Source organism: Thalassophryne amazonica, chromosome 4 (assembly GCF_902500255.1).
Source record: "Thalassophryne amazonica chromosome 4, fThaAma1.1, whole genome shotgun sequence".
Lineage (NCBI taxonomy): Eukaryota > Metazoa > Chordata > Actinopteri > Batrachoidiformes > Batrachoididae > Thalassophryne > Thalassophryne amazonica.
The window spans coordinates 49,717,917-49,730,147 of record NC_047106.1 but is presented as its reverse complement, the minus strand read 5'-3'; the positions used below and the strand labels follow the sequence as shown (position 1 = coordinate 49,730,147).

The 12,231-nt window shown below is 38.6% G+C and overlaps 1 protein-coding gene across 1 annotated transcript; it reads right to left on the bottom strand.

Annotated features, from left to right (window-relative positions):
• Nucleotides 1-9,628: 9,628 nt before the first annotated feature.
• On the bottom strand, nucleotides 9,629-11,253 carry foxl2a (forkhead box L2a). Its single transcript, XM_034167843.1, has one exon. It carries the CDS (start codon nucleotides 11,013-11,015, stop codon nucleotides 10,095-10,097), a length of 921 nt encoding a protein of 306 aa, XP_034023734.1. The 5' UTR covers nucleotides 11,016-11,253; the 3' UTR covers nucleotides 9,629-10,094.
• Nucleotides 11,254-12,231: the final 978 nt, after the last annotated feature.

The following is a 12,231-nucleotide window of genomic DNA, read 5'->3' as shown; positions in this document are numbered from 1 at the left end:
TACCCTAACTCAGTCCAAACCCACACTGTGCATAATCTCATCACACACCATAAGCGTGTAATCAAAAGCATATTTAACTTGAAAGGAGACCTCATGTGAATGCGTATAATTGTGGATATCAAAATATAATTATTTGTTTAATTGTGAGGCTTTGCCAAGAAGTATGTAATTGCTTGAAAGAAGTGTGTTCATGGAACTGAAATCTGACTGCAGTGTCTGAGATTTGACCCGGTGCGGCTGGAGGCCCGATCAGAGACAAGCTCAAGGTCATGCCACGGGTCAACTTTCTGTCCTGCATGTACACAGAACAGCCAATAGAGGGAGACTGACATCACATATCTAATGGCATGAAGGAGCTGCTGCACTCAGTGACTGATACCTGCAGTGTTACTACATTTAAAGAAAACCTGATGGAAAATTTCAGTCATTATTTGGCATTCAGTATTAGTTTAGATCTCTCTTTCTTAAGATACTTTAACAAGGGCCTGGCCGTGCATGATGTAGTCACTGTAATGCAAAGCTTAACTGTAGGGATGGACAACTTATGAGGCCAAAAAAATTTCAGTCCCACTAAGACCTGGAACTCATTTTAAATTACAGGACAATTCAAATTTATAATTATTTTATTTGTGGCTAAATTGATTCAGGATTTTTTGATGATTTGTAAATCGACTTAAATCAGGTACATCAAAGCAAATATACATTAATCTATAGGTTTGTGATATTGTGATGAAAAGCGCCTCATTTTCGTCACGGCAGCACAAATTAATGCTAATTCATTCCGTAATGGCTGCACGAAATTAAAAGTGATGCAGGGGGTCGGGGTGGTTATGGTTAGGGTGGGGGGATGGAGTAGGGTTAGGTTATGGTTAAGGTTAGGGTTGGGGGTAGGAGTAGGGTTAGTAATAGTGAGTTAAAAAACCGGTCACAAACATTTGACTCATTTCATCATGGGAGCACGAAAAATATAAAAAAAATATATATATATATATATATATATATAAAGCACTGAAACACTGATTTTAATATAATAAAATTAATTTGCTCAACATGTTTCATGAAATTGTATTAGATTTGCAGAAAACAAATCTTTCTTAAATGAACCACTTTTTTAATGTAACAAAGAAGTGTAATTTCAGTAAAACTAAAAATGTTTAAAAAGTTGAAATAACAAATTAATATAAAGTGTACATCCCATTTCCTTTGGTTTTTGAGTGTAAGGAAACAAACAAACAAACCACCAAACAAACAAACAAACACACAGCCAGGTTTCTCCATATTTTAAAACATTAGGCTATTTAATTTCATTGAAAAGGAAGTACATGTGTAGACCATGCTCTAAATAAAATAAATGCAAAGAAACAAAACAACAGTAAAGATCATGTGCATGTACATGTGCTTTGTTGTTGTGTTCATTGAGTGGTATATAAACCATATGACTGTCTTTTTTTAATTTAAATAATTAGTAGATGTTTCTTTTAAGATTCAGATTAAAAACTGTACTTTTTGTTTGAATATAAAGGCAGAATTTTTGTTTTTATTTTGATGCTAAAAGCAGTGATGCCATTGATGGCCACCAGACCTTGGCCTTGGAATAAAAACAAACAAACTGAAAATCAAGCTAATTTCACAGCTACATATAAGTTCAAAAGCATGCATTGAAAACACATGCCTAAATTCTTTGCTTTGAAGGGCCACAAATTAATGAGGGCCGCAAGCTAAATTCATAAATGTTGAAAAAATGTTGTGTTATATTCCACTTAATGTATTTTATTAAAAACAACCTAAAATAAAAAATATAGAAATAATAAACACACTAGTATTAAATCTGCTTATTAATTTGCAGAGTTTCTTAATTGCTGTGACGAGAACAAACAGAGTGTGGCTCAAGCATGGCCCTCGGGCCCCACATTGAGTAGTCCTGGCTGAGAGAAGGAAGAAGTCTGCTTCAGCGCAGGGTTGTGTGGATTTATAACCACACTATTTTAAGTTTTAGAAATAGTTTAAACAATCAGAGCACAACGGTTTATTCCTTTAACTGAGTACCATTATGTGCAGAAACAGTCTGTTTCTCTCTCAGTGACAGCCACACCTGATTCTATTCCATCATCAATGCCGCATTCACTAACCATCCAGCAGGTGGCAGACACATCTATGGGCTATTACACAGTGGATCACTGATTGTAGCAATCTTGTCTTACAGCAAGAAGGCCTGGGGTTTGAGTGCACTCCTGCCCACTTCATTTCTGTGTGGAGTTTGCATGTTCTCCTTGCGCCTGGGTTTCCTCCAGGCACTCTGGTTCCTTCCCACCATCCAAACAACATGCACACTGGGGTCTGCTCCTTTCTCTGCCCCTGACCAAGGCTGTGTCTGGACACCTGGGACACACCGGACTGTGGCTGCCCATTGCTCCTGGTAGTTGGATTGTGTCTAACTATAATTAGGATGGATTAAATGCAGAGGACAAATTTTGTTGTAAGCACAGTATGTACAATGATAATAAAGGCACTTATTATTCATATGCAAATTAAAATTGCTTTGTCAATTGATGTGGTGCATCAAAGTTCACCAGGTGTGAAAGAGTTTATTTTGATTATCTACTGTATTATTGTGGTGAATTACAGAACATTTATTATTTTTGAGTTATCATGTTAAGATACTGAAGGGGATGGACTCATGTGTTTATTTATCTAATCAACCACTACATTTTTGATTCCACTACATTTTAAATACATTTTAGCAATACTTTATGCAGTAACACCACATGATACATCAATTCAACAAAATGTAATACATTTTCACTTCATTATATAATAATATCCACATTTACAATGTGGCACTTTTAAAAAAGGCCTCAATGCAATATAACATTGTTAATAATATTGTAGAAATGTATCAGAATAAGTTTCATTAATAAATAGGATTACACAGAGGCATTAATTGAGACTGGAATTTCAGCATGATTAATCAAGCACCCCCAGTGACTATGCAGTAAAATACTAAAACAAAATGTTACTTTTGCCTTTCACTTTTTGGTGCACATGACCAAAGGCCCTGGTTCATAATATTGGAATGTTTTATTCACTTATTTTATTAACATATTCTGCTGTTACAATGTGTACTAATGAAAGCATCCATTTTGATTATTACATAACACACTATATTATTGTATTTTACATTGGAAAAATGGCATTGTCCACATTTTGTAATAACTACTGCAATATGGAATAATTTATTACAAAATGCAACAAATTTATTGATATTGCGTTTTATTATTATTACAATTTCTAGGTGTTATTACATAATGAAGTGAAAAGTTATTATATTGTATTGTGTTTTTACATAAAGTGGTGTTTATAACACATTTTAAAGGTGTTTTCAAAGAATAAAAAGGAAAAATATGTTGATGGTTGTCCACAGGTACAAATGTAGTAACTGTATCAAACACACTGGGTTGGTTTAAAGATTTGTATTGATTTATTTATTAGCATGTTAACACACCACCATATAATGTATTTCCTTGATTAAAAGCCATGTTGTTTATTTTTTTCACACCGTGCTCAGACCCGGTGCCTAAGCAGGCCTTTATTCAAGGCAAAATACTGCTTGCTGCCTGTGCTGTAATATGGTGTTAAGTTTCACACAGATATCCCTGGGTGTGGCAAACCAAAGACAACCGCTTTAGATCAGAGCCCTCTGTGTGGCTGCGAACCCTCTCCATAGCCTGTTGCACACCTACTTTAACGACGGGGACTGCAAGGGCTGAGACTGGTCACTTTTCTGGTTTCACTCCGTCTTCTCCAGTCATATTTTAAGTTTTTTGCTGTGCACACGCCGATTACATTTCGATCATGAATCAAATACATTTGGCAGAAAAGTCTGCAAATATGACCAGCTTTACAACATGGAGTTAAAAACTACTGTACAAAGCTGCTCAAATGACACAAAAGTCATGGAGGGAAATCGCATGTACCGTAACACTGGTTTGGAGGTTGATAATTGCATAAAGAAGTGGAGCTTGTTAAGGGACAAATTGATCCAGAAAAAGTCACTGTTCCTGCGATAAATTGCAATAAGTCGCCCACCAGCATGACGGACAACTTTAAAAGGGTCACGCGCACGTCAATGTCATTGCATGGCCACAGAGTTACGGAGTTGTAGAAACATAAATTAGCCTTTAGGATTTTAAGGTACCACTCTGCAGCAGACTTAGAAAAAAGGTGGCTCGACCAAATGTAATCTTTTTAAATGCACATAATGCCCGACACATATTTATTTTTTCAGACAAAGTTGTGACCCAGCTATTAAATAAAGGCAGGTCCCTATTCAAGATCAGGTGTTTAATCAAGGAAATACGGTAAATTGAACAGTGTGGCCTAAGCCACTTGGTCTACTCCCACCATGAATGAATGAATGAATTAAAAATATTGACGAGATTTATTTAATAGCTATAAAAGTACATTATGTTTCCTTCTCTGATGTGGAGTGCACAGTTTTATGGAGGCATTCATACTTTTGTACCTGACCAATATTTCTGAGGCCCATATTGACTGAAGGTGAGGGACGTATGTGGCCCCTGTGGCTCCAGTTGCCTACAGTAGTCCAAGAACAGGTGCTGACTCTTATTGATCCCTGACGGATTTGAACTCCTTTGATTAATTGGAACGTTAACAAGAAAACAGTTATTCTAATAGCTCTTTTTTTTGCCAACCAGCGGAAGTTTTTTCAGGGGTGAGAAAGGAAGAGACTTTAAAAATAGACTCAGTGCAAGATGAGAAAAGAGCTGCCATTTAAATCCCGACAAAGCAATTTGCAGCTCATAATCATGAGTACGGAAAGACTTTATCGCATTTCCCTTTAATCTGCTCAAACAGGCTGACGTGGAAATCTGAACGCATCATCATTTGGATGGTGATGGTGGTGAGAGCTCAGAATTGTGACATCACTTTAAGAAATTATACTTTAAAATAATGCAATAATTTATAAATGATAAAAAACTAAAAGAAAATGAATATTTGCAACTTTAAGAGAAGTGCGCCTGTTTAACAATGGAACCCTTGTTATCTCATCACTTCCCCTCAGAGACTCAGGGTCATGACCTCTGGAAACGTGACATTTGAGTGTCTAAAAAGAGTTCCGTGCATGATGGTTTTCTCTGTGAACGAGCAACAGCGCATCTTTTCCTTAATGTATATTTATAGACGCGTTATTTGTGCGCAGCTCTGTCGTCCTGGACGCTGATTACAACACACGCAACAGGGATTCTTTTGGCATAGTAAGGCAATATTGCGTGTCATCTATTCTTTCTAACGATTGTCATTAAGATAGAAATCAGCAGTGACTAAAAACATCACGCACATCTCCACTGACCACTGTGCAGCGCGCACAGGCGCGCACAGAACGCAACAAAGACAGAAAAAAAGAAAGAAAAAGAAACTCACGCTGATTAGAACAATTGCCGGATTCTGCACGAATCAAATCTTTGCATATTTTCCTGTTTGGAGCAGATGTATACCAAACCTTCGTGACCCGCGGCCGGACACATGCGCGCGCGCGGGCACAGACTGGTTTTCAATGGTTTTGGAGTTCTGGGTCCAAAATGCTGCTCTTCGTTCTCGAGCTTGAGCGAGAATCTCCGGAATTACTGTGCGTCAAAAAAGCAAAAAGACCTGCAACCCCGCATGCAGCAGCCTCCGTCCTTCGTGGATCCAAGTAAATGTACGTAGGAAAAAAGAAAAAGGACACGAGGGTCAAACGATTGACCTCATTCTTCTTGTTGATTATAATCTGTCATCTGTGAGAGCGCAACAAAGGATACAATCGCGGTTATTCGCGACGCATGAAACAAAACATTGTCCCAAACATTTTCACCTCCAACAAATGATTGTGGATTAACACAAACATCTATAGTCACCACATGCGCCCCCCCCCCCCCCCCCACCCCACACATGCACACACACACACCGAACTGTGTCACAGGTTTTATTTGTGAAAGAACAGCGCAAATATGCACAAAATGTCCCACTATTTGCATCCATAACAGGTTCGACGTTTTACATGTTTTCTGCACTAAATGCGCAAAGTAATACGATAAAATCTGCAAATGACCACGCCGACTGTGGCGTAGGCGGAGTGACGAGAGGCCGTTTTGAGGCAGTGAAATAAATGACCTGGTAGATTTGGAGAAGTTGCTCCCTCCCACAATTTTGGAAAAATAAATAAATAAATACATAAATAAATTTTAAAACATTATTACGAAATTAAATCCCAACATTCTATGCACATGAGAAACAATTTACATTTATTTTATTTACTGCACCATACAAATGCGTGTTGGCGTCACTGTTCCGACTTTGCGCGCTACGGAGTTCATGTGTTTTATTTTCCAGTGGAGCGTGGGCCTCGGCTGCTCTTATCTCTCTGAGCCCCTCATGCATCCTGTATACCGGTCCATTGTTCCAGGCCGCCCGGCTCAACTATCAGCCTATCTGCGTAAATGCGCACCTGCCTAGTCCGCGCGCATTTGGCGACTAAACGTGGGCATCTGGAGCACAAAGCTTGAGAGAAAAATGATCTGCGCGCCTTTGCTGTATGATACACACATTTTATTGGTATTTTTAAAATTGACTGCACTGTTTCCCCGCAGATGCAAATATTTCAACTGCAGGCTGTTCAGATTTTTTACTTTATTTTTTAAACAATAGGATGCATTTAGGTCGTTTATTAGGCGTGCACAACCTGACGCTGTTACTGTTGTTGTTGTTGACAGATTGACTGTGATAAAGTTTTGCAACTTTAACTCTGAAAAGAAAAAAAAAATCGGAGCTTTTCCTCTTCGAATAATTTTAAACATTTTCGAAAAATATTTTAGGGCGCTTTTACCCCTCTAAAGAATCATGAAAATGTCAAAAGCTAAAAACACAGTCGAAAGTATGACCACGTGACTGAATCCGGGTCATATGTTGTTTATGTAAAGGTTAGTTGCACACACAGATACATGAAGCCATTTTCGCTTTGTATTTATTATTATTTAGAGGGATGTTTGGAATAAATTTGCCTTTCAAACGCGCCCTTATCTCCTTGTTGTTTACAAAACAATAATGTGAGGAAGCAGCTACATTTTAGTCTGGTCGTAGCGCGCCATTTGCGCACAGGACGATGGAGATGTGATTAAATCAAACTACACCTGCGAATATTACAGCACAGCCCAAGAGCTCGTCTGCAACAAATAAATCAGTTTTGTCTGCTGTGCACATTTTTTTTTTTTTTTTTTTACTATATTGGGGAAAATGTGTTCCCTATGATCGATAATCTCCATAATCTAGACTTCCCGTGTGGCACTTTTACGCAGGTGAAGTTATTGTTCAAGACACAAGAGAAATTTTACAAATTCATTATTATTCACAACCGTGTCAATAAGCGCAAAAGTGTAATTTGCAGCTCATCTGGAAAGCCATTATAAATAAAAGGGGCAAAAAAGTTTATATTTTGAATAATTTTAATAATACATATGTCATAAGTACTGTTATCTTTTTTAGTGTCTTAGTTGTAAGTAAACATTTTTTAATGCAATTACATTCCAAATTAAAACAAACTGATCGATCATTGATTAAATGTATTGTGTTGAGTTGTGCTCTAATTAAAAAAGGCTTTGTCTTTTCACTAAGAAATGATTGTGCTTGTTCCTTAATAGGCTTATTTTTTGTCGTAAAAAATGTACGTGTAAAAGATTTTTTTCCCCTTATATTTTCGAAGCTCTTATTGGTTTGACAAAGTCTCCTTTCTGGAATTTGCCGTCATGCCTTGAAATTATTGTGTCGTGTACCTGCGTAAAAGTGAGAAACACGCTCATCCAAATGGTGTTTCTATCCAAACCGCTGGTCACCATCTTCCTTATTAATTGCTTGCAACTGCATTTAATTAACGTGTAATCGTGCCTCTGATTACCTACGAAATAACTGCAAACACAAGTCTCTGAGGCAATGGTTTTGGTGGTCGACTCTTTCTCTCTCGCTTTTTTTTTTTTTTTGACATGTCTGTGTTTGACAGTCATATGTAGAATCAGTGTGGATACCGTGGATCCACCTCACGGCGCTCTAAAGTCACGCTGACTTCAGTCTTTGAACGCTGATGATGTTACAAGCACTTTACGGTGCTGAATAATTATATTTTCCCCACAGCCGCGTGTCATATTTAAAAGGATGAAACATAGATTGAAAACACCAATTAGTGTTTAAATGAGGTTATGGCACGCGGTGAAGCTCCCTCGGTGACAATGAGACCAGTTAGTGAATTATGCATTTCACTCATCGACATATCAGGAGGCGGGTCGTCCTTATGTGGCCTACGGAAAGGTGCGCACAAGTCACAGTCTCAGGAAAATAATCAAGAAATTATTTAAAAGGAAGAAAAAAACTAGGAGGAAACATGTCAGTTTTTTCGACCTTGGATGAAGTTGTCCAGCTTTGAAAAATGCTTTGCATTTTGCAATTTTCTTCATGACACATTCAATCACCGTATCAGCTGCAATACCGTTGAATTCTTGTTTTTAGTCCAGATAGTGTAAAAAGCAGCATGTAAATACTATAAAATAAAATTAAATGTATAAAAATAGTGAAATGCAGCGGATGAAAGCTTCAATAGAGCAAAGCAATTTGATATAATAATAATAATGATAATAATAATAATAATAATATGTTTTAGCCTTATAATATAATATAAGTGGTGTTGCTGGTATTATTTAGATAAAATGTATGAAAATTTAATTTTTTGCAAGTTTTCTTTATTGATGGGCTGTAAACGCCCGTCGAAGTCAGTCACAGCCTCGCGATAACACCATTTTCCCTTTAAATATTTCACAGAATTTCAGGTTCTAGTTCGGATAGCGTGAACTGTTCAAGTTAGGCATGTTGCTGTGCTCAAGTGTTGAATGACAGTTTGAACAAATTCATTCAGCCCTCTTGAAACCACAAAGTTATCTCTGTCGCAGATTATTATTATTACTATTATTATTATTATTATTAGTCACTTAAAATCTCCCATTTTATGGCAATTAGTTCACTGACATTAATGAAATTGCCAATTAACTTAAAAGAACAATGTGCACCTGCACTACCATACGTAGTTCACTGAAACGTGTTTGGATATTAAGGTGGACAACTGCAAAGACAATACACCTTGAGGTTGCACATTCAATTTTTCAAGAAATATAGCTCCCGGAAATACGTTGTGTGATGTTTATTGTGCACTTTCTTGGTACTGTTTGGTGGCAATGGCTTGGTAACAGTGGTTATCACAAGATAAAAGAGATGATGACCACTGTTCAGGAAATACATGTTTATTAAGAAATTCACAAACCTATAGAAAAGATGGGAAAGTGCTAATTTAAAAAAATGATGACACATGGTCCCAACAGGAATGAGACAATATACCTAATCACGTTTATATATATATATATATATATATATATATATATATATATATATATATATATATATATATATATATATATATATAAAAAATAATAATTAGAAAGATTGGCTGATGTCATTGAAAACTATATCATACATACATATACGAGCAAAAAAAAAAAAAAAAAAAAAAAAAAAAAAAAGAGGCCCCTAAACACTGAATTCGAGACAATCAGAAGGATGGCAAATTACCAGACAGGCCGTTTTCAGTGCAAGAGGGCCCAAAATGAGCTCAGGCGCACAATAAAGCGTTTAATGTTAATGAGGGCACTTTGTATATTATATTGCGTTTGGATAAGCTGTGCGTAAAGTTGAGATATGCCATTACGCACGGCAATAACATACAAAAGGAACTGAACTGGCTCGTCAATGTCAATCCCCGCATAAAAGAAAAGTTTTTCATCAACACACTTTTGTCTACAATGCCAAGTTGCGGCGATCAGTCCAACAGGCGCCCGCGTAATGGCTCCCAGAGATTTGCGCTCACTGATGCGTCCCGAATGCGAGATTCCATTTTGAAAACTTTGCATCATCTCTCCACGTCAACTAGGCCCAAAGAGCTCGTCATAATGGTCTCTAAAAATGTTCTCAGTTCCGTTCTGAATTCACATGAATTAAACACCTTAAATATCAATCCTCGTGTGTAACGCCGAGTGTTTGCTCTCGTGTTCCCAGTAGGAGCAGTGCATCATGGAGAGCTCGGCGGGCTGGCGGGAGCAGGCGAATTGGAGGCCCGCTCCGTTACTGGAGGAGACCGGCGGGGGCGCCGCGGTGGCCGGGCTCAGCTGCTGAGCGTGGTGCGGATGCGCGGGATGGTGGTGGTGACTCATGCCGTTGTAAGAGTTCACCATGCTGGGCAGCGCCATGCTCTGCACGCGGGAGTAGGGGTTGTAGGACGAAGGGGCCGACAGTCCTTTGACGTTCACCGGACTTACGTTGCCGCTCGCCATCTGACAGGACGCGTAGGACATCGGCGCGGGCGGCTGTCCGAGAGACCATGAGTTGTTCATGAAGCTGGACTGCAGGTACTTTGGCGGGGACAGGTAGCCGTAGCCGTCACCTCCGAATAAAGATTTTCCCGGCTGGAAATGTGTCGGCGGAGGTCTGAACGGCCGTTTCATCCTGCGACGCCTCCGGTAGTTGCCTTTCTCGAACATATCCTCACAGGCCGGGTCCAGCGTCCAGTAGTTCCCTTTCCTCTCTCCGCCGCCCTCCCGCGGGACCTTAATGAAGCACTCGTTGAGGCTCAGGTTGTGTCTGATGCTGTTCTGCCAGCCCTTTTTGTTCTTTTCGTAGAAAGGGAACTTGCTGATGATGTACTGGTAGATACCGGACAGCGTGAGGCGCTTCTCGGAACTCTCCCGGATGGCCATGGCGATGAGCGCCACATACGAGTAAGGTGGTTTTTGGGACGGGTCCGGTTTTTCCGAGACTTTGTCTTCAACCGGTTCTTCCTTCAGCCGCTTTTTCTCTTTGCTCGTGTTGGTGTCGTGGACCATCAACGCCATTGCGTCATCCTCCGGGTTTTGGTAAGTGGCCATCATTGCGCACACCAGAATGAGACAACACCGTTCTTGCTGCCGAAAACAACAACTTTCAGAGAAAGCTGCAGAGACGCAGTGCCGGGTGACAGTCCAAAGTGCGCGCACGCAGAATCGTTATTTTGTCAGACTGGATGGAGATCTTCTCCACCCTCCAGCGGGGATTTTTCTAAACTGTTTTCTGACGGAGACACAGCTCAGATTGTGGTCGAAGCCCTCCCCTTCTCTCTTTTTTCCTGCTGCACGCAGACGTGCTGCTTTCGTTTCTCTCTGAGGAGCGACGTAGCGCTGAGGCGTGTTTGAGTTCCGCCTCCAGTCATAGAAAAAAAAAAATATCCAACGTGAAACTAAAACAACAAACTGCGAACAGTAAACAGACTATTTTCTAAATGACTGATGCAGGAGAATAAACAAATTACAACTTTGACACATGACGAGTTATTCAGCACCAAAGAAAGAAAGAAAGAAAAAAACACGGGAAGTTTCAGGCTGAATATATCAAAGTGGAAATAAAGAATTAAAAACAGAAATAAGCAAATGAAAAAGAAAGATGACAGAGGTTGAAATACACCGAGCGAATATAGATTAGCGTTAAAAACAGGAGGAGAGTGAGAGAGCAAGACTAACTAACTAACACAAGAGAGTCAAAGAGGAAAAAACAAGGAAACCAATGTTTAAAAAAATCAAATCAAATTTAGAGATTTGGTTGAAAGAAAATAGAAAGATGGAGAGAACGACGTTGAATAGTAATAAAAAAGAAAGAAAGAAAATGAAAGAAAGAGGATAGCGCAGTGGTAGAGTGAATGAAAAACGAAAGAAAGAAGATAATTAAGGGTTAACTAAATAAATAATATATATTAAGGTTAAAATAATTAACAAAAGGAACGAAAGAATGAAAGAAGGAACAAAAAAAGACGATAGATTACTGTCTGTCAAGAAATGAAGTGAATCAAGGAGCACTAAAGAAAAAGTAATAGATGGAGGGACCAAGGGAAAAAGAAATAAAGAAGCAAACACAAATGAATGAATGAATGAATAAATAAATAAATACATAAGTAAATAAATAAATAAATACAGTGGGCGATAAGGGTAAAAGCGTGAGAAAGAAAGAACCTAAGAACATTACGGTTATGATGATAAACCTGAAGAAGAAATTAGGCAGAAAGAAAAGAGGGAGAGAGTGAAATAAATAAAAATGAAGAAAGATAAAGCTTAAGGA

Bases quoted from the DNA above. Each gene is read 5' to 3' on its own strand.
- foxl2a (XM_034167843.1), bottom strand. From the start codon at position 11,015: ATGATGGCCACTTACCAAAACCCGGAGGATGACGCAATGGCGTTGATG.